Genomic DNA, 27,900 nt, shown 5'->3' with positions numbered 1-27,900 from the left:
GTGATGTCAAATTTCATGAGAATGAATTTTCGTTTGGGAATGAGATTGATAGCTCTTTAGGTGACCCTACTCTCTAATGTGCCGGGCATGATGAGGTTGATGTTAGTTTTTTTGGATGACATGGAGGAGGTGTTTGCAAGCTTCCCCACTAGAGGATGTGGTTGCTGCCACAGGTAGGTTACGACAGGGGGTTGAGGGCCACGGTCAGCCTGTGGAGTAGGCTGCCAATGCCGCACCAGCAACACAGCAGCCTGCCACAGCCGCAACAACAGCTCCCCCAGCAACACAGCAGGCTGCCACTGCTTCCCAGGCCACTACCGAGCTGTTGTCCGAGCCCACACATCAGGTGCAGCAGCCCCGGCCTGCAGTTGTTGATGACACAGTTGTGTTGGGCCGTGGTTTACGTCCTAAGGTTCCCTCGGTTTTACTGAAAGATTATGTCACACCCACTGTTCACACTATGAGTCCATCCCCAAGTTCACCGTCTTCTTCTAGCTCTTCAGGTACTCCCTATCCTATTGCACATTTTGTGGATTGTAGTAATTTTTCTATGCGACACCGTACTTTTATTGCAGTTATTCTTGACGGTCATGAGCCTCATTCTTTCAAAGAGGCCATGAAGGATGCTGGTTGGCGAAAGGCAATTCAAAAGGAGATAGGTGCTCTTGAGGCAAATGGAACATGGGAAATGGAGGAATCACCTCCCGGCAAACGGGCTCTGGCTGTAGTTGGGTGTATAAAATCAAATATCATGCCGACGGTACTATTGAGCGGTTGAAGGCTCGTTTGGTTATTTTTGGTAATCATCAGGTTGAAGGGATAGACTACAATGAGACATTTGCTCCTATTGCAAAAATGGTCGATGTTCGTGTGTTTCTAGCTGTTGCTGCAGCTAAGAATTGGGAATTGCATCAAATGGATGTTCACAATGCCTTCTTACATGGAGACCTAGATGAAGAGGTTTATATGACATTACCTCCTGGATTTATAGTGGCTAAACCAAGGATGGTGTGTCTCTTGAAAAGCCGTTGTATGGCCTTAAACAAGCCCCAAGATGTTGGTTTGCTAAGTTAGCTGCTTCCTTGAAGAAGTATGGTTTCCTTCAGTCATATCCAAATTACTCCTTATTCACTCTGACTCACGGCAAGATTCAGCTTAATGTTCTTGTGTACGTCGACGATCTAATCATCTCTGGTAATGATTCTTCCGCAATTACATCTTTTAAACGATATTTGGGTGAATGTTTTCATATGAAGGAATTGGGAATATTGAAGTACTTTCTTGGTGTTGAGGTGGCCCGGAGCCCTGAGGGTATTTATTTATGTCATCGAAAGTACACACTTGACATTATTGCAGAGGCAGGTCTGTTGGCCTTAAAGCCTTCGGGTTTTCCTATTGAGCAAAACCACACTCTTGCTCTCGCTAAGGGTGAGGTCCTTGTTGATCCAGACCGGTACAGGTGGCTCGTGGGTCATTTGATTTACTTATCTTTCACTGGTCCTGACCTGGCCTACATCGTGCACATCTTGGCACAGTTCATGCAAGTACCAAGGCAAGCACATTGGGATGCTGCCATTCGAGTTGTGCGCTACTTGAAGGGGTGTCCGAGTCAAGGCATAATACTTCGTGTTTATGGTTCTCTTTTCTTGTCCGGGTGGTGTGATTCGGATTGGGCTAGTTGCCCTTTGACTCGGCGGTCCCTCACCGGTTGGCTCGTGTTTCTTGGTTGTTCTCCAGTGTCTTGGAAAACCAAGAAACAACATATTGTATCTAAATCATCCGTGGAGGCCGAGTATAGGTCCATGGCAGCCATAACTTCAGAGTTAAAATGGTTGAAAGCCTTACTTGCTAGTTTGGGAGTGGCGCACCCACGTGCAATGGACCTTTTCTGTGATAGTAAGTCAGCTCTTCATATTGCTCAAAATCCTGTGTTTCATGAACGTACTAAGCATATTGAGGTTGATTGTCATTATGTTCGGGATGCTATTCAGGAAGGGATTATATCTCCTACTCATGTTTCGACAGATGAGCAACTAGCCGACATATTTACCAAGGCTTTAGGCAAGCGGAAATTTTTGTATCTTCTTCGCAAGTTGGGCATTTACGATCTTCATGCTCCAACTTGAGGGGGGGTGTTGGACTATATTTTGTATAGTAGTGGTTTATGTACTTAACTCCTAATTGAGCTTTAGGTTAATCTTAGCTTGTATATATATACCCTGTTGATATGGAATACAAATCATAGAAATCATTTACACAAAACTTGACACAAGTTCCACCACCATATCATCTCACATCTCGTAGCATCATCAATTCATCACCTTCAAACTTCTAATTTGCAGCACAAAACAACTCTATATAAATATTACACATATGTAACAAAAATGTAGTTAAATAAATAAATAGCGTAAAAAAATCAAAAAAGTGGGTAGCATGTATCGTAAAATATAGTTAGTATTATTTTTTCGACAAGGACATATCCCGTGCATTAACATAGATACATTCTAGTTCTTACAAAGATATACTTGTATATGGTTCTATCTAGAAACTTAGTGAATTCTACTACATTAAATCAATTATCAAAATAATTTGTGAATTCTACAAGATTTTCCTATGTTAATTATATTAGGACTTTTTGTCAGAAACTACCTTTTAAAAGCAATTTTTTTGTGAGAAACTACCTAATAAAAAAAATGTTATAAGAAACTACATATTAAAATAAAATCGTTGTAAGAAACTACCTATTAAAACAAATAATGTTGTAAAAAAAAACTATTATTCGTCGGATTTTAGTCTTTGACTAATTTCTCTAGCGTTAACCACCCTCGGCCAATCACATGATAGGTGGCATTGTTGGTGGGGCATGGGGAAAAAGGTTTTAAAAGTTCACGTGATTGGCAAGTGGGTGGTCAACGTCGTAAAAATTAATCAACGTTGAAAATCCGGTGAAAGGGTAGTCTTTTACAATATTTTCATTTTATTAATAGGTATTTTCTTACAATATATTTTTTATTAGGTAGTTTCTCATAAAAAAAAGGCTTTTAATAGATAGTTTCCGACAAAAAGCCCATATTAATATAAATCAGTGAACACCTAAACTAATATAATTTCACTTCCAAAGTCCTTAATGATAAATTTCTATGTTGGTCATGGGTTCAATATCACCCATCTCTACTTAACAGGAATATTTAGTGCTCGATATGTGACCTATGTTGTATCAACATTTTAAGCTAAAATGACTCTTATTTGAGGAAGTGCAATAAAGTATAAATCCAATTCTAGGGTTCTAACTATAAGATTAATCTTTTAGATGAATTGGTTCTACTATATTGTGCATTCTAAATTTGATTATTAATAGAGTTTATAAATCCATTCTGGGCTTTGATCAAGACCATCTCAACCAAAAGATTGATGGTTGAACACGCCAGGATCGATTTTTATACTCTATCAATAATGATCGTTAACATTTTCAAATGAACACTTAATATAAGGAATACCCACTACAGGAAAACAACCCATTTCCGATGGACACGTAATTCCGTCGGAAAGTTCGAAATTTCCGACGATTTTTCTTCCGTCAAATATTTCCGACAAATTCAAATAATCCGTCGGAAATTTCCAACGGAATATAAATCCGTTGAAACATTTGTACTTTCCGACGGAATATTCCGTCGAGAAAGGTCATTTCCAACTGATTTTCCGTTGGAATATAAATTAAAAAAAAAAAAGAAAAAAAAAGGATTTTTCTTTAAACCCTAACCCCCTTTTCTCTTCCGCCCCTTTTCTTTTTTCCCTCTCTTCTCTTTCCTCTTTTTCTCTCTCCTAGTCCGCCTCTTCTCTTCTCCTTCTTTCTTCTCTTCTCTTTCCTCTCTTTTCTTCTCCTTCTTTCCTCTCTTCTCTGTCTACATCTTTCTCTGTCCACCTCTTTCATCTCTCCTCTTCTTTCCCCTCTTTCTTCTATCAACAACCAACATCACCAACACCACTGCCATCACCAACAACCAAACCAACAACAATAACGCAGACCACAACACCACAACCACTGTGCAACAACAACAGCGACCACAACAACACCGGCAACGCAAAACAACATCAATTGCACAGCCACCGTCGCGAGAATCGTCAACTGCACAAGTATTGTAGATCTTGTTTTAATTAGGTTAGATTTTAGATTTAGTTTTATTTTTAATAAATTTCTAATTATGTTTAATTTTTAAAGTAATTGTAATATTAGGTTATAAATTTTATGAGATCATTGTATATTTATTTAATTTAATTTTTAGCTTTTTTATTTTATTTAACTGTAATTCGATTTTTTTTCCTATTTCAATTTTTTTAATTTTTTTTACCTTAAATTTGAAATTAGATCTACTGGTTTCGATTTGTTTTGGTGCTAATTTCGTATTATTTGAGGTATTTCGATTTATTTTTTGGTGGATGGTGGTTGTGAGGTTTGGGCTGGTGGTGGTCGTAGTGTGGGTTTAAGGCTGGTGGAAGGTTGGGGGATGGACTGGCGGGCGGGCTGGTGGAGTGTTGGGCGATGGTGGAGGTTGGGGCTGGTGTGAGGTGAGGCCGTGTGGGGTGGTGGTGGTGTGGGGTGGGGGGTGTTTTTTTTTTTTTTGGGTAGGAATTTTTCGATGGATTTTCCGTTGGAAATTCCCGGCGAAATATAGTCTGTCACAAGTTTCCAATGAACTTTCTGGGCCGGAGAAATCTTTTTCAACACCTGAAATTCCGACGGAAATTCCCTCGGAAGATGTCATTTTTCCTACAAATAGTCTTCCGACAATCGTTTCCGACGGATTTTGGGGTATTTCCGACGGATTGATTCCGTCGGAAAATAGTTGTTTTCTAGTAGTGACCCTGTGTGCGATTGTATGAAAGATACTCCCAAGAATCATCACTTTATCTTGCTCGTATAGCAAAGTTAAAACAACCAAGGTTAGCCTAAGAAGTTGTCTCTAATGATAATGTCAGCCTAGGAATATGCCTCCTTCTAATTAATATTTGTTTTCTGTTTTAGGAATACTAATTTAATTTTTTTAGGGTTTAATCTATGCACTATTTTGATATTTGTTATCCTTAAGATTGATAAAATTTCCCTCTCGCTGATAAGGTCGAAAACCTTATCTGAGCTCTGACTTACAGAGCTTGGGCAATTTCCAGAAGAAATGAGAAGCGAGGATGAGAAGAAGACTGTAACAGAATATAGAGAGAAAGAGGAGAGATAGAGAGAGAGATGGGAAGATTCAGTGTATTTCTTAATTAGAAAATATTACACTGATTAGCTTATATAGTTCTTCTAACAACCACAAGTAAATAACAGAAATAAAGCATCTATTATAGCTAAGCAAAAACGACAAATTAGCTAAACAACTGGTGTAACCACTTTTCTCGCCAAAAATAACAAACTTGTGATTCTTCTCTTCTTTCACCTATATCATACCCTCTCCCTTTTTAAAAGACTTGTCCTCAAGGCAAGAGATGAGCTGAACCAGGAAACTGAGCTAGAAAATCATATCGCTCCACCCAAGTAGCTTCATGTCTAGGTTTATTCTGCCACTGCACCAAAACCTGAACTTGAGTCTTACCAGATAATTGAACTGAACGGTGCTCCAAAATAGCCTCAGGAAGCAGGGGTGTAGGTAGTGAATTGTCTGAAATAACAGGAATGACAGCTACAGCAGGAAGGTCACCATGAAAAGCTTTTAATTGAGACACATGGAAGACATTGTGAATTTTTGCTGAGCTTGGGAGCTGTAACCTGAAAGCCACCTTTCCTACCACAACAATGACTTTGAAAGGTCCAAAATACTTACCAGCCAGCTTGTTGTAGCCCCTATAATGAACAAATTGTTGCCTATAATTTGCAACTTGAGCCACACCCAATCATTCACTACAAAACTTCTTTCAGATCTCTTCTTGTCAGCCTGCATTTTCATTTTATGCTGAGCCTTAGTTAAATTGTCCTTAAGAACCTTGAGAACCTCTTCTCTCTTTTGCATGCTTCTATCCACCACCTCATTACTAGACTTACCAGGTAAATAAGGTAAGTGGACAGGTGGTGGCTGACAGTAAACAACCTCATAAGGTGTCATGCCTGCAGAGGTATGGAAGTGAGTGTTATACCACCACTCTGCCATTGGTAGATGTTTGCACCACTCAATAGGCTTCTCACTAATAACACACCTCAAGTGTGCCTTTAGACAACGATTCACCACCTCTGTCTGACCATCAGATTCAAGATGGTAGGCAGATGAGAGTAAGAATTTTGTGCCATACCAAGAGAATAACCCTTTCCAGAAATGGCTGAGAAAAATTGAGTCTCTATCACTGACAATGCTTCTAGGCTAACCATGGAGTTTGAAGACATTGTCCAAGTATGCATGAGCCACTTCAACTACAATGAATGGATGTTTCAAAGCAATGAAATGAGCATACTTACTCATCCTATCCACCACCACAAAGATCACATTCCTATGCATGGACATAGGCTACCTAGTAACGAAGTCCATAGAAATATCTGTCCACACTTGTTCTAGGATTGGAAGAGGTTGTAATGCACCTGGTTTAGCAGAAGTATCATACTTGGAATCCTGGCAAACAATGCATTTTCTAAAAAAGTGACTCACATCCCTTACCAAACCCTTCCAATAAAAAAAGATTATGCATTCTTTTTAAGTGTCTGGCCTCTTCTAGAATGTCCTGCTTCCAAGGAAGCATGTCGCTAGTTGATCAAATTCTTCCTGAGATTGTCATCAGGCCCCACTAGTATTTTGCCATATCTTCTGAGTAACCCATCCTGCGAAGAAAACCCAGCAACAGTCTCACCCTGGCCAAGTTTACACACAATAGCTTTAGTATTATCATCCAAGTTGTAACTTCCTGTAATACACTACACCAAATTGGAGTCAAGTATTGTAATTGCATGAAGCAATATTTCAGATCCCGGCACTCTAGATAGGGCATCTGCAATAGTATTTTCCTTCCCAGCCTTGAACTGGATCTCATAATAAATCCCATTAGCTTGAAAAGCCAAAACTGCTAAAAAGGAGTAGATATCTTCTGCTGAAGGAGCCGTTTCAAGCTTTTTGATATGTTTTGACTACAAAATGAGACCCAATAAAATATTGTTCCCACGTTTGCACTGCATGCAAAGACCATAGCCAAAAGTTCTTTCTCATAAACAGAAAGTTTTTGCCACTTAGGACCCAGAGATCTGCTAATAAAAGCTAAGGGATGGCTTTCTTGCATAAGAACAGCACCAATCTTTAAAGCATTAGTTTCAACAATGAACTGCTTAGAAAAGTCTGGGATTGCTAATACAGGTGCAGTAAACAGAGCTTTTTTTAATTGCTCAAAAGCATATTGAGCTGAGTCAGACCACTCAAATGCTCCCTTTTTAAGTAAGTCATTTAAGGGTTTGCTAATGACTGCATATCCCTTAGTGAACTTTTTGTAATAACCAGCCAGCCCAAGAAAGCTCCTCAAATCTTTCATAGCAGAAGGAATAAGCCATAAGCTGATAGTAACAATTTTGCTTGGGTCAGTCTCAACCCCATTTCCAGAAAAGAAATGCCCTAAATATTTAACTCTTGAAGTGACAAAAGAACATTTACACTCTTTTGCATAGAGAGAATGCTGAGTCATGATGGTGAATACCTCAATTAGATGCTGCTAGTGATCCTCTAAGGTTTTGCTATAGACCAAGATGTCGTCAAAGAATACTAGGACACACTTCCTGAGCAATGGCTTGAACACTACATTCATCCAGCTTTGAAAAGAATAAGGAGCATTAGTAAGGCCAAAGGGAATTACTAGGAACTCATAATGACCCTCATGAGTTTTAAAAGCAGTTTTAAACACATCATTAGGGTGAATTCTGAGTTGGTGATAGCCTACTCTCAAGTCAAGTTTGCTAAAAAAAACCTAGCACTTGACAACTCATCAATTAATTCCTCCAAAATTGGAATAGGGAACTGGTTTTTAATTGTTCTTTTGTTCGATTCACTGTAGTCAACACATAGCCTCCAGGTACCATTCTTTTTCCCCACCAAAATAACAGCTGAAGCAAATGGACTAGTGCTTGACTGTATGATACCCCTTTCCAAGCATCTCCTGCACTAAATTCTCTATAATATCCTTCTTCTTCAATGGATATCTGTAGGGTCTAATGTTCACAGCTCCTGCACCTTGTTCCAGGTGAATTCTATGATCATACATGTCTCTGCTTAGTGGCAGTTCAACAGGTTCTACAAACACATTTGCAAATTGTTGCATCAAGTTCTGCAACTCCTAGTGCTTATTCTCATCTCCACGCACTTGCACAGGCAAGCATGAGTTACAAGATTGACAAGATCTATAGCTTGCATTAAACAAACCTGAGCTGTTTCATCTAGTAACGTCTAAGAAGGTCCAACTCACAACACCTTAAGCTTCTTAGTTGGGATACCCTTGAGCTTCTCATCTTCATTATTCATCTGAAACTTCATATTCAATTGCCTAAAGTTCCATGAAATTGACCCAAGGTACTCAACCATTGTATTCCAAGGACCATGTCACAACTGCCTGGTGGAATTAACATAACATCAGCCACATACTTATGTCTCCCTATCATCCAATTACAATTGTCTGCAAACAGATTGACACACCAACTAGTTACCATTAGCTATCATGATAGACTGACCTTCAATCCTCTCAGTCTTATATTCCAGCTTTTTAGCTATGTGAACATCTAAAAAGTTATGGGTGCTTCCTGAGTCAATCAGAGTGTGTAAGGGTGTGCTTCATACCATAGCTTTAACTCTCATAGTATGAAAGCTCTATCCACCAGTTAAGGCATTCAAAGAGACGTAAGGGTCAAGTTCTTGTGTTATGTCCTGCTCCTCCAGCTCCACTGCTGTTGTATCAACTTCATCTAACCTAAGGATCTCAACAGTGAATAATTGAGGTTCCTTAATTTGGCACTTATGATTTCTGTCATAAGGTGCATCACAATAATAGCACAAACCCTTAGATATTTTTTCAGCTCTAACATCAGCAGGAACATATTTAGGTTTTAGGTAAGGTTTAGAATTGGTTTTGGTTAAAGTTAAAGGTGGAGTAGGAGGTGTAGGAAGTAATGGTGGTTGTTTGTTAGTTTGGGAAAGATTCTGGTAAGGTTTTTTATAAGTGCTTGGTTTAAGGGTTTTTGGAGAATTGGCTTTGATTGACTCATCCTGTAGCCTGACATACTCCATAGTTGCAGCAATAGTCTGAGGTTTGAAAGCTCTCACAAAGGGCCTTACTCCTGGCTTAAGACCCCAGGTAAAGCTTTCCAGCAAATATTTCTCAGGTAAACAAAGACTAGTCTATATCATAATCGATTTCAGGTTCTCAAATTCATCAACATAAGACTTAATACTGTCAGTTTGTTGCAATTTATTGAACTCCTCAACCACATTCAGTCCTCTCTCATACTTGAATCTAGCACTTACATCAATCACAAAATCACTCCAATCTACATTAGATCTATTAGCTAGATAGCTTGTGATCCAGTTCTCAGCCTTATCAGTCATATTCAGAGATGCCAGATCAACTTTCTGATCATCTAGTATCTTACATAAATCGAAGTATTTACAACACTTCTTAATCCAAACCCTAGGATTACTACCATCAAATTTTGGGAACTCAAGTTTAGGATTATACCCCAATTTAGGCTGAGATCCTCGTTCATCATGTTGAAATGTAGGCATGCTATCCTTCACCAGCTGCATCATCCTCATAAGTTCTTCAAACTTCTGGTTTGATGCTGCATTTTGAGCTTCAAATTTCTGCTCCAATGCTGTCAACGGAGCTTCCATCCTAATTACTCGGGTAGTGAGAGTTGGTGCCAGATTGTGGTGTAGCAGAGTTGAGCAACGGTGGCTCTAATACCAGTGATCAAAAACCTTATCTGAGCTCTGACTTACATAGCTTGGGCAATGTCTAGAAGAAATGAGAAGCAGGGAAGAGAAGAAGAAGGTTGTAACAGAATAGAGAGAGAAAGAGGAGAGATAGAGAGAAATGGGAAGATTCAGTGTATTTCTTAATTAGAAAATATTACACTGATTAGCTTATATAGCTCTTCTAACAACCACAAGTAAATAATAGAAATAAAGCATTTATTACAACTAAGCAAAAACGACAAATTAGCTAAACAACTTGTGTAACCACTTTTCCCGCCAAAAATAACAAACTTGTGATTCTTCTCTTCTTTCACTTGTGTCACTCGCATGTTCGTACATGTTACAAACTCATCGTTAGTGAAACACGTAAGTCTATATTCTTAAGTTTTGTTATTTTTCTTATCTTTCTTGCATCCATCGTAACATAATATTATGTAAACGTGGTGCTCCCTATACATTGATATTTTTACAAAATCATGTTTCAATATATTTATATACTAAATTCAAAATACAAGTTAATATTTTCAATTTATCACAAAATAAATTACATATGTACATATAATTTCAAGTAAATCTTAACAACATAAAATATTTGTTTATAAATAAAAGTTAAAATTAATGTTGGTTGAGAGTGGGGAGAATTTGTTGGGTTAGAGTTGGTTATAGAATAACAGCAAAGAGAAGTAGATAGATACCAAAAGTGATGGTGTGGTACGAATTAGGTTCTGTATTCACGTCTTTTTGTTCGTTTGAGTGACGGAAAAGTTGCACCCTTTGCTTTCTTATGTCTACTTCTTTCTTTCATCAACATACTATAAAAAGAAAATAATTATTCAAAAGCTTTTTTTTTAGGCAACTTTTAGACTTTAATCCAATGATTTTAATTTAAAATATTAAAGGACTAAGTTATAATTAGCTCATGATTAGTTGTGCCTAGTACCTTCTTAAGGATTTCATCCAAGGAATTAATGCACTCCCACGTGCTATTATTCTCTCCCTATTCATTTTTATGACTCATTCTTTATTTTATTATCCTTCATTTAGATCTCACTCTTTGTTCGATGTTGATATGCTAATAAGAGACAACAGAGCAAAATTTTAATTAAGTTTTGTGGTTATATATATATAAACACACTTATGTGATTGGGTTAGCGATTGTAAACAGGTTATTTGGATCAAATTTGGCTTGAGATAAATTCTTGATCTTTAGTGAAATTAGTATGAAATATATACGAATTTAAATATTTGTGATTATTTCTACATGATATATTTAATTGTCGGAGAACCAACACAAAATATTCTTACTTGCCTTTTTATCTCAAATCTCCACTTATTTATTTTTTATTTTTTTAAAAAAAATTATATCCGGTAATTAGGGTCAAAAAGTATAAATGCTTAGCTATGGAAAAACATAAAACAAAACAATTTTATATCATTTTTTATTTTCCGCCTTTTGTCGAATCCGGCCATTGACATCAAATTAACCTAGAATTATCAAACATTAAACACCATTTCACGCAATTTTATTATACATTTCTACCTTTATCTAAATTAACACCAAATTAGAAGATATATTAAATTAATTACTTCGTATTATATATACTCCTAAGCTAGATTTGCAAGTCTTAAAGATTTGCATATATCTGTACTTTTTTAAGATATCTTGAGAGGATTGCGTTAAAATTGTCTTTGGAACGAACAACTCATTTTGAGGAGCTTGTGTGACAGTTGCACTACAAACATTTTGATATTGGAATTTCACTGGAATTGATTACATAATGACTACAACAAAATTCTGCTTTAATTTATGACATTATGGTATGGGCTTTTACGTAAAAGAAGTGGATGATGTAGTTATGAGACGATCAATGTAGTAACTCTTGATGAGATTACAACGGCTTTTCTCTATTTTCAGTCGTCTCGGAACACTTTATTCATATTTTAAAGATTATTTCATTTGACTTTTATGATCTCTTAAGACGCACCTTAAATCATAAATATCTTTAGTTTCATACACATAAAATTTTTAATAAGTTGAGATTGAAAATTTATACACTAAAACAAATACAATAAGATCTCATATTTAAAATGTTAATGAAAAATTAAATATGGTTGAGGTCAAAACTTTAAACTTGACTTTAAAAAATACAATTGGGCTATCATCTGGAGAGAGAGGGTAATCAAAATGAGTTTCGTTGATTTCCATATTAGTAATTAATCTTGAGGAAGTCGTTAGGCATTTAACAAGGCTATATAGTAAATTTAACACTACCTCCGCTTCACACTATGTGTAATAATTGGGTAATTTTTATGAGATATAAAATATTCGATTGTCACATATAATGTGAAATGAAGGTAGTATTTAAGTTTCATACTCGTATTAAAAAGAATGGCAAAAGTATATTGAATGAAAGAAAAAGGAGCATTACAAAAATGCTCTAATAAGCTAATAATACCATTGGAAACTTTGTAGAGTACCATTGAAAATTTTTAAAGTACCACTTGAAATATCTTTAATACCACTACGAGCAGTTATACGGTTATACCATATAAATATCTAGTGGTTTTATTTGACCACCCAATACCACTACTTCCGCAAATTTTTTAATAATTACAAAAATACCATGTTAGACACTTATAAAATGCTTATCGGTTAGGTGCTAGAATTGCCTCATTAATCTTGGTCAATGACTTTGGCTAGTATGCAAACTATGCACATTCAAATATGACCCTTAGAGATGGGTAGTGGGAAGCCTACCGTTGCCCAAATTGGATAATGGCTTATTGGGCCAAGTTTCACGTAAGTTGGAAATTTAATATACAACTTGGATGTGCTGATCATTTGACCTTTTCTTACAAGAACAAACCTCTCTCTCTCTCTCTCTCTCTCTCTCTCTCTCTCTCTCTCTCTTATAAAGTTAAAAAAGTAATCTCTCAAAACTAATCCATGTATTGGCTAGTAGCCACAGTCCATAGGTAGTGGGTATAATGTTGTAATATGTAGTGTAAAAACTACCCAAAATCTAGCACCTTTTGCTAGAGAAAAGGGTAGTTTATTATTAATAAAATTGTTTCCCTTCTGTCAAAAAAGTAAAACAAATTACTATCTAAAAAGGGTTTGTATCCTAATGGGTTTGCATGAAATGATCCAACAAAACAACATAATCTGTTACTCGATTGGCTTATCTATAAATATGATTGAACTCCACGTACAAGAATTGACGAAGAAGTTTGTTGACATATTCCATCAAAAGTCGAATCTTCTAGGGGCACTAAGCTTTGACTTGCTAAATCTCAATAATAAGCAAGTTATCACCTTTAATATAAACATTTGAGAAATTATGAGATGGGCCAAAAGGAGCCCATTCCAGAGAGCCATAGCTTCGGCAATTAGGGGAGACGTCGTTCCTAAACTAAACGTGCGGCTACCGAATAGATATTGTTGGCAAAGTGATCTCTAAACAATATCTGCAACACCTAACCCATTTCAATCTGATCCATCAAAATTAATTTTAACAACACCAACGGGGGTAGGGGACCAAGCTACATGAATGACATTAATCGAAGGATTGACAAAGATAGGAGTAGTTTCAAGAGAGTCTAAACGAGTCCTAATTGTCCATTCAAAACAAATTTCCTGAGCTCGGGATAGAGTATACAAGGAAGAAACATACATATCTTAAAATAAATAAATAAATAAATAAATAAATAACAAAAAAAAAAAAAAAAAAAACCAATATCAAGGGGAAAATCCCCAACTAGTTGATAGTAGTTTCATGTTTCCAGAATGTTTAAACATCTCAGAAATGGAAAAGGTGATCTAGAGTCTTAGTACAAAGCTGACAAAAAGACATAAAATTAAAACATTAAAATGATGGTGAGCAAGATTAGCCCCTGTGGAAAGGGCATTATGTAATAATTGCCATATAAACTCATTTATTAAGAATCTCTTTTCCAACTTTTATCCTCAACATTCCAAACCCAAATCCTCAAGAGTACTTACCCTAAATAATGTTGGGAAATTATCTAATTCTAAAAATACAGCCATCTTTTTTTTAATTCCCTAATTACCGTCCACGTCAGCTAAGGGAAAAAACCAGTTTTTTTTTTTTATCGGTCCAGCAACAAACCGCTACTTAAAGTAGCGGTGTTCTAGAAATAAACCGCTACTTCAAGTAGCGGTTTCAATTTCATACACCGCTACTTCAAGTAGCGGTTTGTCTCGAAACACCGTGAAGTAGCGATTTTCCATTTTATGTAAATAAAAAAAATTCAATCGAAGGTCGGCGTTTTTTGAGGAAACGATTGATTTCCTCAACATCTCAATTGAAGGTCGGCTTTGACAGACGGTCATCGCCGCCGGCCACCGACGCCTGGAGGTGGTGCGATTTTGCGAACGCTGATGGTCGTGGGTTGGGTCGCGGTGGTGGTTTGATGGTGGTGGCTCAATTGAGGTGGCCTGGTGGGAGCTGTGGTTGTTTTCGGGGATTAGGCTGTTGTTTTCGCTGCTGGTGGCTGGGGCTGCTTTGATGGGTTCAATGGTTTGGTATGGTTGGTGGTGAGGTGGGTGTGGTGGAGGAGAGGGAAGATGAAAAGGAGATGGCAAGAGACGCCATTGAAGGAAGCAGGAAGGTTTGGAGGAGAGGGAAAAAGATGAAAATGGGGAGACTGATGAATGATGAGACAAATCGCTACTTCAAGTAACGGTGTATGAAATTGAAACCGCTACTTGAAGTAGCGTTTATTCCCATAACACCGCTACTTTAAGTAGCGGTTGGTTGCTAGACCGATAAAAAAAAAAGCTGGTTTTTTCCCTTAGCTGATGTGGACGGTAATTTGGAAATAAAACAAAGATTGACTATATTTTGGAAACTGCGTGTTTTCCCAACAATATTTAGGGAAAGGACTCAATCCTCAACTAAATGAAGTAATTAAAAAAAAAACATTAATATATACCGTGCTTTAGCACAAATACGCTCTAGTTTTTGTCAACTTCAAAGTAATATTAACATACCTATTTCATTTTATTTGTAGCACGCCTCTTTAATTGCCCTATTTTTCTTTTTTGATAAAAAAAAAAAAAAAAAAAAAAAAAAAAAAAAAAAAAAACCTTATTTTTCTTATCAAACACTACTATTCTTATTTCAATATCTCATAATATTTACACATTCTCACTCATTTTACCCTACGTTATCCACCATTTTTTTTTTTTTTACTTCCACTCACTTTTTTAAGCTCTTTCACATGCATTTGTTTTAATTTTTTGGATAAATAGTAAATGTTAAGGAAATTACTCTCTCCCCTTTGTTATGATCATAACACTTTCCTTTTACGTATGTTTTATAATAATTGTAACACTTTCTTATTTGGTGAGAACTCCACTTTCACAATTATTTTTGGCAAATTCCCTTTGACAACACTCAAGTTTTTTTCATTTTCTCTTTGGTAAATTGCAAAAATTTCAATTCTCTTTGGTAATCTTATGTTATTGATTACCAATGATAAGTGTTATTTTAATAAAAATCCTTAACTATAGCTTGTTTTTTTCTTATTTTTTTAATAATTAAATTATTATAATTTTTTTTTTTTTTAAAAAAAAACCAACCCCTCCCCCACCCCACTAGCCACCAGTAGCTCCTCCCCCTGCCGGCGGCCAGACGGCCCACCCTCGGCCGGCGACGCCCAACCTCCCCCACCCCCGGCCAGCGACACCCAGCCTCCCCCGCCCCACCTCCTCTTTTTCCCCAATCCCGACCCCTCCCATTTCCCCCACCCAACGCCCCATCGCCGACCGCACTAACACCTCGAAAATCGACCCCCTTCCCCGACGACCCCCCTCACACTGGCAAACCCCGAACGCTGAGACAAAGGGTTTTAGCTCCGCTTTCTCTTTCTCTCTCCCTCACAAAACCCCTGCAATCAAAAACCTCCAAAATCCTAACCATGGAGGGAATCTCTACCAGCGCTTCCCCAAATCAAAATCCGAGAAATGCTAGACGATTTCACGAAATTCAAGCTCACAAAAACCGATTCAAGCGTCGCTAACCGTCGCCGTCGATCTCGTCGAAATCGAAGTCAATTCCTCCATTCTCAACGACGAGCTCATCGCTCACTGTCTCGGCCTCATCCCTCTCGTCAGCGAGCGTGCGATGGCAATGCGCTTCTCCAGCGACTACGACACCTGCGATGATGACGGCCAGTGCGAGTATTGCTCGGTGGAGTTTCATCTTCATGCTAAGTGTATTGATGATCAAACCGTAAATGCTACTAGCAAGGATTTGTTGAGTTCTGATCATACTGTTACTCTTGTTGATTTCTCTGATGTTACTAGTCGGGTAAGGGGGCCGGTTTTCGTGGTGGTTAGTGCGGTCGGCGGTGGGGCGCCTGGCCGCCGGCAGGAGGAGAGGCTACTGGTGACTAGGTGGGGTGGGGGAGGGGTTTTTTTTTTAAAAAAAAATAATTATTTTATTATTAAAAAATAGTTTAATCAACCAAACAAGATAATTTCCCATTATTTTTTTATTTCTCTCTCCTACCAATACTGACCAGTTACATTACTTTTTTACTATTTCTCTCTCTCCTACTAACAACTCGTATACTTTATATTATAAAAAATTCTCTTTTGGTGTTCACCCTATAACTTCTCTAAAACTTTGTGCATATCCTATTATTGCGATTATTACAAAACAAGGAGCGTATTAAATGAATGAAGGATGAAAGTATCGCATACAAATTATTTTAATAGAACTTGGAAGTATTTTTAAACTGTAATGAACGTGCTTTTTTTTTTAGATGATTTCTTTTACTTTGGGAAATCAAAATTGTTCAAAAGTTATGCACATCATATTTGAGTCATAACAAGTTGCACATACATGCATTTAGTTAATATGCACGCTCATCGAAATAAATTATGCACCTCAGTCACTACAATATTTGAGTTTAATTCTTAATGGCGTAATAAAGCTATATATATTTTGATAAGAAAGTTTATTTCAGCCAAGTTCTAATTCATTTAATTTATGTGAGGTCGAAATGGGATATATCCATCAAAACATGTTCTAAACTAGTAATTCCTTCAAGCGTTGCCCTAAGTTTTTATATAAATGTTTAACATAATGCAAAAATTAAACGAATCAATCTTTTATGAATAAATTTTTGGGAGAATTTGTCAGAAATAAATGACCTTTTATTCGTTTAAAGTAGTTTTTTGTGACTGCAAATTTTATAAAAGAAGTGGAAGTAGAACCTTAAATGAAGATTTTTTTTTTGTGAGGGAGCTTGTCCTGGATCTAGACCTTTGATTACTTTTTTCCCGGAGTTGACCCTCACGTGTATAGCACGTGACTTGATTTTCACTTTATTTTCCGCCCATTTGCCTCTCCAACCACCGTGCCCACAATCATTCCTACACCACCCACCACCACCACACCAAAACCCTAGAGGACCATAACCCATGCCTCTTCTTCCTCCCTGACCCCAGCTCTTTCTCACCTTTTCCTATTTAATACAAATCACCGATGCATGCCTCCCGCAACCAAGAACCACTCACTAAAAAGTGGGATGGTGGTGGAATGGCGGTGAAATGATGGTGGGTTGGTCAATATGGTGGTTAGGGAGGAGAAGGGACAAAAACCGAGGAAAAAATTATGTCACAAGCTTGGCACGTCAACATCGGAAAATAATAGTCAAAGGTCGGAATCCGAGAAAAATGTCCCTCCTCATAAATAAATAATAATAATAACAATTGTTTGACTTTGTAGGTTTTTGTTAATAATAATAATAATAATAATAATAATAATAATAATAATAATTCTTTTTAGGTTCTACTTAGCCACTTTTTTCATATATAGAAAGGTCCTTCGTCGCAAAAATGACCACTTCAAAAGGTCTTTTCTGACAAATTTTTCAAAATATCTTATGTTACATTGTCATTTATTAGATCTATTTAAATCTTCTAGTCTTGCAAATAAAAAAATTTAATGGAACATATATTTTACTCTTCTCGTTTCTGTTTTTAAATTTCTACACTGTAGTTTTTACCAACAAGTTATACATATTCTCGACTGTCTTTTTCTCTCTCTTTTGCGGTTCCTCTCTCTTCTTTTTTTTTCTCTTCCTTTTTTCTTTATTATGCTCCTTCCTTTTCCATCTCTTTGCACCTAACACATTTTTTTTCTTTCGAAAATTACAGAATTTAATAGTATGGAACAATTGTTGTACATCTTTGGTAGTTGCGTAGAACACCTATTGCACATTACTTGTATGGTAGTCTAAGTGCCATCTAAGCAGTGTTGTAACTATTATCATTATATTATGTCCAAAAAAAAAAAAAAAAAAAAAACAAAACAAAAAAAAAATATTATCATTATATAACCAGTTCATTTCTAGAGTTTTGCTTATTTATAATTACAATTCATCCAAGCATTGCTCAAAACTATTTTGAATTTTATAAATTGTCAATTTCTACATTCAAACTTCGGTAATGCATGAAAACGCTTAAATTTAGATAGACAGCAATAATAATGGTCAAACAAAGGCTGATCTAAAACATCCTTACCAATAATGTGTTGTTTTAACTAAATATAGCTTAATATAGCAAAATTTAAGTGTCGTTTATATAAAGAAACCATAATACAAGAAAAATAAATAGCAAATGAAGCTATTTCAACCATCCTTGCCTCATTTACGGGTAAAAAAATCCTATGCCATCAACCATGAAGTCGTCTCTTCTTGGCATCATTTTGGCGGTGTTATTTCTTGTGGTATTTGTCTCTAATGTTCATGCCAAGAGGCCAAACTTCCGGCCTGGTCCGTGGAGAATCGGTAGGGCTACCTTTTACGGTGGCTCAGATGGCTCGGGAACTTTTGGTAATTACTTCTCCATATTATTACTCTATCCATCTCTAAAAGTTTCCTATTTGAGCAATAATTGTATTAAAAAAACAAAGCATAAAGAACTTATAGAGATGGGAGCATTATTTTAGTCATGTCACCATTATTGTTATTGTTAATAAATTACATAGCTAGATTCCATTGAGTACATATGCATGTATGTTCATAGATTACGCATGCATGGTGAATTTAAATAGCAATATGAGAATGATCAACCTTTTCCTAAGAAAATATATGTGTGGCGTGACTCTGTCTCTCTCTTTGAAATGGAAAATGAAAGTTAGCACCAATTCAATATAAAATTATTTTTAATATTTCAAAATAAAAGATTATAGTGCCTTATATACTCTGTATATTAAGGCTACGATTCTTAATAATGCAAGTAATTTTTTTTTTAAAAGGAACATAACTCACGTATGAGTTGACGTTATTTGTCTCACATTAAATAAATAGAGAAAAAATTTATTATCACGCTACCACTCCCATTATAAATTGGTTTTTGGAACAATCATATTGGACTTGTATGTGGTCAAACTCTCCTCCAATACAAGTTTATAATTTATATACGGCCCAACAAGATCTATTAGTCTTATTTAAAAGTTCAATTCTAGGGGTGAATGCATCTGCATAGAGTATATGAAAGTGCACAAAGTTGAATAAAGTTGGATTTGAATGTAAACAGAAGGAGCATGTGGATATGGAGATATAACAACCAAAGAAGGCAAAGGGGGGTTTGGGGTGCAAACTGCAGCTATAAGCACAGCATTGTTCAACAATGGAGCAGCTTGTGGCTCTTGCTATGAGCTCAGTTGTGAAGAGCCTGCAAAGGGCTGCAAAGCTGGTGCATCTACCATCACCATTACCGGCAACAACTGGTGCCCTGACGGAGGGTGGTGCAGCCCTCCGCAGGAGCATTTTGATCTCACTCAACCAGCCTTTCTTCAAATTGCCGAGTACAAGGCTGGCGTTGTACCAATTAAATACCGCAGGTATGTAAATCATGAAGCACTCCATTTGTTCGGAACTATATGTCACACTATCCTAACTCCTCATAATGCTGCATTTTCTCTAAGTCAGCTAGTCATGAAGCAATGAGCTAGGAAATGATTTACAGAACTTCAGAGAAATCAATCTGCTTGAGAACTTTCAAACATGGATTTATTTCGCCCCCCAAAAATATATATATATACTGTATTTAGTTAGTAAAGCTGAAAAGTTGATACATGACTTGCCACAATTTTTTTTTTTTTCTTTTTTTTTTTTTTTTTTCCCCCCCTTCCATATCGCAAAACTAACAGATCAGAGAATCAGAGTAACTGAATCGAATGTTTTATGCATGACATGCAGGGTTCCATGCATAAGAACAGGAGGAATCCGTTTCAGCATATCTCCGCATTCGAACCCGTACTACCTGCTGGTGTTGATATGGAATGTCGCAGGTGCAGGGGATGTAGAAAGCGTAATGATAAAGGGAGATAAGGGTAAGCCATTTAAACCAATGAAGCGCAACTGGGGCCAAAACTGGGAGAGCGATGACAATTACGTAGGGCAGTCCATTACCTTCAGAGTCAGAACCAGCGATGGCAAGAAGTCTACTTCATGGCATGTTGTCCCAAACACTTGGCAGTTTGGTCAGACATACGAAGGCAAGAACTTCAGATAAATTTTGCTCGAAGCTTACGCTCTTCACCAGCTAACACCAAATTCCTTCTGAAGTTTGATGCTGATATATAATCACTAGTTTATCTGCTCTAAAGCTGTAACTTTGCATGCAAAATTTAAATAAATAAAGAAAAGGGGAAAGGGGAAAAAAATATATGCTCTATTTAGCACCAAAACTCTTCAATATCTCAATATATACACGATGACATGAATTCATGTAGTGAGAAAGCAAAAACTGAATATAAATAAAACTCAGGCTTGAAGAAGAATACGCGTGTGCATATACTTATGCAGTACTTCAATTCTGTGTCACTCGCATTACTCCATTTTGAGGGTGATTTCCTCTAAAACACAAATGCAGGTGAATAGATTTGTGTATTATAAGCACAAACCCCACAAGTCCGATTGTCATGCAAGGCTTAAAGCTCCCAGTACAATATGTATGGTATCAAACTCAATGTTGACCAAAAACCCACCAAATCATCAGTGCCAAGTTCAATTTTCCGTCTTCCTTAACATCACATCAGAAAATCATGCAAAGAGATGTCTTCAGTTCATAACATTCCCCATACAGCATAGGATAGCCCAAAGAATTCTTGAGTGTTCAGAGGGGCATACGGTTAATTAACCTTGCACAAATGCATTCGCCACTTTCCTACCGGACTTAACCCTGCTCTTATCGCACAACAGTCCAAGCATGCCCATCACTTCCCTGTTTCTGCTTCTTTTTTCTCTTCCGTTCCTCTCTCGTGTCTGTTTTTCCAGCATTTCGTTTTGCAAGTCGTGAACGGATTTCCAGCAACTTTGATTTAGCGTCTCGGAAAGGTGCATCAGACTTCATAGCCATTAGTTGCTGAAATAGCACATGAAAGAATTAGTTTCCTTGCTTGACATGCTTGTTGCACAACTGTCTGTATAATGATGACCTCAACAGATAAGATTGCGTGTATACATACCTTGAGATGGTCCATTGCAGCAAGGTTAAAGCCAAGAGTATCTTTGCAATCCTGATACATAAATTAAATATTGATCAGCATCATTTACTTGGAAGAAACAAATAACCAGAGGATAAAGCAGATTATCTCAAACTCTCAATGTCCAAATACCATAGAAATGGAAAGATGATAGCTCTGCATATACAAAGGTGCCAAATGGGTTATTTGGGTGATGAGTCTTTCAGTTCGGGCTGAGACAGGTTACGTTGGGTTGGGTCATATTCAGGTCTATAGTAAATTAGTCAAATCATAAAAAGTAACCAATCTTAATCCCTTTTTTTTCGGGTCAAGTTGGTCGATTTCAGGTCAAGTTCAGGTCGGGGTCAGGTCGGTTTGCTATGTCAGTGATGCATAGGAAACGATGGTGGTATGCAAGCCTGAGGGAAAGGGGGAAGCCTCACCTCCTGAAAAAGGCATCATAAAAGTTCCCAAAACACTCAAAAGTCACTATACTGCTCATCTTGGCTACAAGCAGCACATATACGAGAAGGTTGGAACTCAACGGCTATGCAAATTTTTATTACCTTTACCACCCAAGTTAGGTGGCCACAAATCAGATACCTAATTATTGATAAAACCAGGACTGAGTTTATTCATCACCAATCAGTAGTTAAACTATATTGTGTCCATACTTGAGTACAAAAATGTGAACAGAATGAAAATAAGAATTGCAAGCTAAGAGCCCACTAAAATAACGCATTCAAAAAATCTTGCAGGAATCAACAGCATTAGATCATAGGATACCTTCACTCTTGAATGCAGGACATCTTTAAGAACCGTCAAGACTGGTCTTGCTGAAGGTGTGCTAATTAACTGATGATAATGTGTCTGCAGCAATACAACTGCAACCCTGCATATGAGCTCAACCTGCATTTGCAATGTGTGGCGTCAATGCTTGATCCTCACTACTTCCAATGTGAACCACCTCACAGAAAGAGGTTAACAAACAGAGAAAAATACTTCCAAAGTTCCAAGATGCATGATTACATTCCAAGTACCATCAAGTACGTTCAGCATGTACTTGTGTGTGTGTGTGTGTGTGTGTGTGTGTATGAAGAGGAAAAGAATAGATATTTGTTTATTGGGCACTTAACATGATCACAAGACTTAATATCTTCTTTTATACCTTTGGTGTCCTCTTTTCTTCACAATGATGAATTTGATGGGGTTAATCAATCAATGAACATTTAAGGAAATAGTATCAGTTGCTCCATATCTAGAAAAAAAAAATTAAGAAAATCTGTACAAAATTTTTATAAACTTAGAAACAGAAAATATTGTCAATAACCTTGTTTGACATATACATGTACAACTGCAAAAACAAAAATATAACTAGGCAGTAAAATACACATTAGCAAAAAAACAATGGGCAACCCACAGATAAACATTTTAATATTAGCAAAAAAATGTTCTTTAAGTTGTTCTGCTGTTTTAAGTCTAAAATATTAATGGAATTTCAGGGAAAATTGAAATAAAACAACAAAAATAAATAAACAAAATGGGCAAAAATGACCCAAGAAACAAAAAACATTCAATAACATGAGATATAAACAATCTAATAGGAATATATCAGTATGAATGAGATCTGACCTTTTCAGAATTTGAGGTCCAATTTTTCAGATATGAAAGAAGTTTTAGAGCATCAGAAAATGGTACTGCCTGCAATCAATTCAAAAAGAAGGTTAAGAAAGCCATATACCCAGTGGCAGAATCCAACAACCGCAAACTTTGGTGAAGGTGAAAATATTCAACATCAGAATATTAGAATATAAACTGCAGATCTGAAAGTTAATCAGATGTGTTCGTACAAGTAAAGTCTGCTCCAGATCATTGGGTCGGACATTTGAAATTGAGCGAAGAACATAATCAGAGGGTGAAAGTCCAAGCATAAGTATGTTCGGCTGAAACTTGGCCATTGCCCCCCTTGTTTTCTCCTCCTGTACATCACAATTTAATAAATCAAATGACTTAATTTATTAATTTTTTTTTCCCCTGAAATTCTGTATAAAATCACTCACTGATACGCATAGGAAAGGGAAAATACAAAGAAAGCTATTCACTAAGGAAAAAAAAGCCATTTGACATTGTAACTTTTGGCATACAGCTCATCTTATGGCTGGTGGATCCCCTTTTAGCACGGGCATAGCCAGTGAACCAACCATGCAAATGTTTTGCTACGCAAGATTTTATGTACTTTGAATGATCACTATGCAAATTAATCAACACATCATTGACAGTACAATTACCTCATATTCAGCAATACGCTTCGTTTCAGCTTCTGCCAAATCCAGTGCTTCAATAATCAAGTCAGTTGCAGTTAAGGTTTCCTGAGTTTTCTTTCCTGCTGATGCCACAGCACCCTCCTCAGGAAGCTCGTCCTTCGGGGCATGTCTATTTTCAAATGCACCGTCAAGATCAGCCTTAAACATCTCCTCCAACCTTATTTCTTTCTCTTCCTGCAAAAGATGTTGATGACAGTAAATTAATAAAAAGAAACTAAAAGCTTTCCAGAAGGCTCGTCATCAGACAAAGTGGCCAATATGGAGGAGTACCTCAATGAAAAATGGTTCATCAGTGCGATCCCAACGCCTTATGGACCTATCATGAGATCCCGTGACAATAAAATCACCACGACTGCTGAGTGCAAGACACCATATCTCTGCATGATGTCCTTCAACAGTTAAAAGCAATTCAAACTTATCAGCATCCCAGTACTTCAAAAGCCGGTCCTTCCCAACACTAAATACATAGTGAGTATTAGGAACAAACTTCACATCCATGACACTGCCACAGGAAAAAGAGGACTATTAGTCAAGTAAACCACCAGGGAATTATAAAATGCCTTGTGTGTTTTGTCAAAATAGGCTAAGATAAGTTACTTCAAAAAAAAAAAAAAAAAAAAAAAAAGGCTAAGATAAGTACCTATCAGCATGAGCAAAGATCGATTTGTGGCAGTCACCAAAGTCCAAACCCCAAATCTTCAAATTTTTGTCTGCAGACCCCGTAACTATCAGATCCCCATCAGATGATATATCCATACATAATACAGGCAATTTGTGACCATATAGTGTAAGGAAGAATTTCAGTGTATCCACAAAGAAGACCTAAAAAATTTCACACACATCAGAAAAAATAACAAATGATTAAATAAGGCAGGGAAGGCCTCATAAAAATAAAAGGGTGATAATATCAAATGAGAAGTCAATAGATAACGTGAAAGCATAGAAGAGGTAACGATGTAATTGCATCCTATACCCTATCCGATAAGCAATGTAAAAATAATTATGTACGCTTGCACTTAGAAATGCAAGCAGATGAAAGAATCAGGGCAAACTGACCTTTACTGTGCAATCTAACAACGCAACAGCAATATACTTTGCATCTGGGCTCAGTGCAATCTTCAAAACATCATCGTTCATTTTCATTGTCCTCACATTAGACACTGTTAAGCGCTCCAAGTCCTGTGAGTAAGAATAGCAACTTCTATATTCAAACAAGAAAAGAGGCAGCTAGGTTTGCACAAATATATACACTACAGGGTAACTTATTCAGTCGCAGACACATGTTTGTGATAACAAATAAAATTATACGCAAGAACAGCAAAAACAAAGAGCACTAAGGTAAAACATACAGAATATTTATCCAAAAGTGCTATTACACCTAAAGTCCTTATCAAGATAACAACTGACAAATCATGATGGGCAAGATGAAATTTTAAGGTAAGAATGGAAAAGATGAAGAGCAAAGAGGACTCACGTGACTAGACTTCTTCAATCGGCGATACTCCCAGAACTTAACCTCGTGGTCTGCACTACCAGTAACAAAACCAGTTTTGTCGGGCATGCTAGCAATTGAATGAATAGAGCCTCCATGAGCCTCCACTACCTCCACACATGTAGCACTGGGAACATCTATGATTTCAATCTTTCCACCTTTAGTCCCAACAAGTGCATACTTGTTCTGGTCACCAGAAACAAACATGCTGCACAGTCCATAGCCAGAATCAATAGTTCGAAGACAGTTACAGGTACTTGGATTCCAAATCTTCACTGCATTGTGACTTGTTGACAGTAAAAGAGAGTTATCCGGGCTGAGACTAAGACTTCTAACATCAGAACGATGACCTTGGAGCTCAATAGCCAGTGTCTGTGTACTTGAATCACTTTCTATGGAATATATTTCTACAGAATTATTGTTCAGTGACAAGGCTATTGTGGCCAAGGAGTTCTTTGGATTGATTGGACAGAAAGAGGTAGAACATATCTTCTTTCCAGACCTTACAATTTGAAGAAGCTTAAAGACATCAGAGACTACAATAGTTGGATTGCTCTCCTCTAGAGAAGTGTGTTTTCCATCTCCAATATCTGTACCCTCAGCCACATTTTTGGAGGGATCTTTTTCTTTCTTCTCTTTCTTGTCTTTCTTCTCCTTCTTTCTATGAACTCTGCGCTTAGCTTTGCGCTTGGACTCAGCCTCATCTAACATACGGAATATCTCCACTGTCTTACCTGCCACTTGACATGCTAAAAGATTACCAAGCTTATTAAATCTTAAATTTGCAACTCGGTCTTTAGTCTGCCTCGGAATTTCCCCAAAGTACTTCAGGACTTCCCATTTGTTACGAGCTGATGAAAGATCGTTGTCTACAGACTCCTTATGATCAGAACTACCTATTTCTCCATCTCCCAAATCATGCTTGGTTACGGTGTAAAATCGAAGTTCAAGGTCTGCCGAGCCTGTGACCACATATCTCTCCTCTGGATCACTATCTATAGACCAAATCTCACTATGATGACCACTAACTATTTGCATACAATGTTGGGTCTCTGTGTCCCAAACTCTAACAAACTTGTCCTTTGAGGAGCTGACTAGCTTTTTCCCAGAATCAAGAAAAAGAAGATCTGTCACCTAAACATTGTAACACACCAACAAGGTAAATACATAAACATCAATGCTTACATAGACTATCAAACTACTAAAAGCATATCATTTCTCAAAAGAAATCAAAAGAACAAACATAAGCAAGTACTGAAGTACCAATTCTTTAGAAAAATAGATAAAAGAGTGATGTACAAACTTGATCACGGTGCCCACGAAGACGATAAAGGCCAGTCTCGCCAACCACATCCCACAAGATAATATCATTATCTTTTCCACCAGACGCTAACATCGATCCAATCTTATTGTAACGAAGAGCAGTCACAGCTCCTTTATGTCCATTCAATGTTGTTTCACATGTTCCCTTACTCAAATCCCATATTCTTATACTGCCATCAGCATGCCCAACTGCCACCTGAAGGAACAAAAATTAGCAAAAATGAAGAACCCCCAGAACAAAACTATCAAATCAGATTAGCTAAACACATTCATTTTCTCCCCCTCCCACAAAGGGTATATAAGTCGGTGAATACCCATCAACAATTTCGAATTCCATCCTGTTCCCTGCCTTTTATTCAAGCTTCTTATACCTTAATTGCCATCAATATCATACTAGCAAGACATAGCTCCTACGTACATACTTGGCATTTTTTATAAACTGGCGAAACGCGCTACATTCGATTAAGTAACAACAAAATATCATCTTACAGCAACTCAACTAAAATACCCATTTCTTCCAACAACAAACCCAAATCAAAAGCATCAACATTTCCCTAATAAAACACCATTTCATTCAGCAAACTGAAAAACAAACTGAACAACAAATCACCAACAAAATCAACCCAGATAACATTTCTCTCAAATCCACCAAAACCCAATTCAAAAACACAAACTAAATGACAAACAAAGAGAAAGAAAGAGGGTAATTACCAATGCGGAAGCCGGCGAGGCGACAATAGAGGTGACAGCAAGAGAAGGACCAGGAGAAGAAGCAGAAGGAGAGAGTGTCTTGGAGCAAACACCTTGGCGAACCTGCCAAACGCCGACCTTCTCAAGAGCAGGAGAGAGAAGGAACTTGCCGGAGCTGTCGTAGCTGATGTTGGACTCCAATGAAGCAATCACCCCGAAAGTTGCCGCCGGCTCATAGCGAAGGTACGACTTCACCATTTTTTCCGGCGAGTAAAGAAAGGGTTTTTCGGTTGGAGCTTTGCTTGTCGGCCCTTTTCTGTTGTATGTTCAGAATTTGACAAATTGAATGTTTGTGTAAAATTCAAGGGTTTTAGGGATTTTGCGTTTGGGGTATCAGGGTTTTAACTTTAATTGTGAGTATTCAATTGATAACTCTTAACTAGATACTACTTACTCCATCCATGTTTAACAAGTGTTACACTTTTTAAATGCGATTGTATTTAAATAAGTGTTACATTACTTTTTTTTTTTTTTGGCAAAAAGCTACATTTTTATATTATATCTCTCTCCTCTCATGGTTTTTACCTAAACCCACTACTACTACATTTTTTTTATTATTTATCTCCTCTCACATTCAT

At 37.1% G+C, this 27,900-nt stretch overlaps 2 protein-coding genes across 2 annotated transcripts; one reads left to right on the top strand and one right to left on the bottom strand.

Moving 5' to 3' along the window:
- Positions 1-18,475: 18,475 nt before the first annotated feature.
- On the top strand, positions 18,476-20,746 carry LOC110738456 (expansin-A32-like). Its single transcript, XM_021918863.1, has 3 exons — positions 18,476-18,794; positions 19,501-19,807; positions 20,166-20,746. The coding sequence occupies exons 1-3, from the start codon at positions 18,629-18,631 to the stop codon at positions 20,479-20,481; spliced, it is 789 nt and encodes a 262-aa protein (XP_021774555.1). The 5' UTR covers positions 18,476-18,628; the 3' UTR covers positions 20,482-20,746.
- On the bottom strand, positions 20,627-27,680 carry LOC110738455 (WD repeat-containing protein 3-like). The gene is made up of 12 exons (XM_021918862.1): positions 27,284-27,680; positions 26,553-26,768; positions 25,232-26,383; positions 24,814-24,936; positions 24,398-24,579; positions 24,028-24,259; positions 23,722-23,931; positions 23,284-23,412; positions 23,066-23,134; positions 22,220-22,342; positions 21,437-21,487; positions 20,627-21,333 (listed from the first exon to the last, which is right to left on the bottom strand). Exons 1-12 carry the CDS (start codon positions 27,518-27,520, stop codon positions 21,157-21,159), a joined length of 2,901 nt encoding a protein of 966 aa, XP_021774554.1. The 5' UTR covers positions 27,521-27,680; the 3' UTR covers positions 20,627-21,156.
- Between the last annotated feature and the right edge of the window lie 220 nt (positions 27,681-27,900).

The sequence above is a fragment of the Chenopodium quinoa genome, unplaced genomic scaffold (assembly GCF_001683475.1).
Source record: "Chenopodium quinoa cultivar QQ74 unplaced genomic scaffold, ASM168347v1, whole genome shotgun sequence".
Lineage (NCBI taxonomy): Eukaryota > Viridiplantae > Streptophyta > Magnoliopsida > Caryophyllales > Amaranthaceae > Chenopodium > Chenopodium quinoa.
This window is presented reverse-complemented; position numbering and strand designations above follow the sequence as displayed.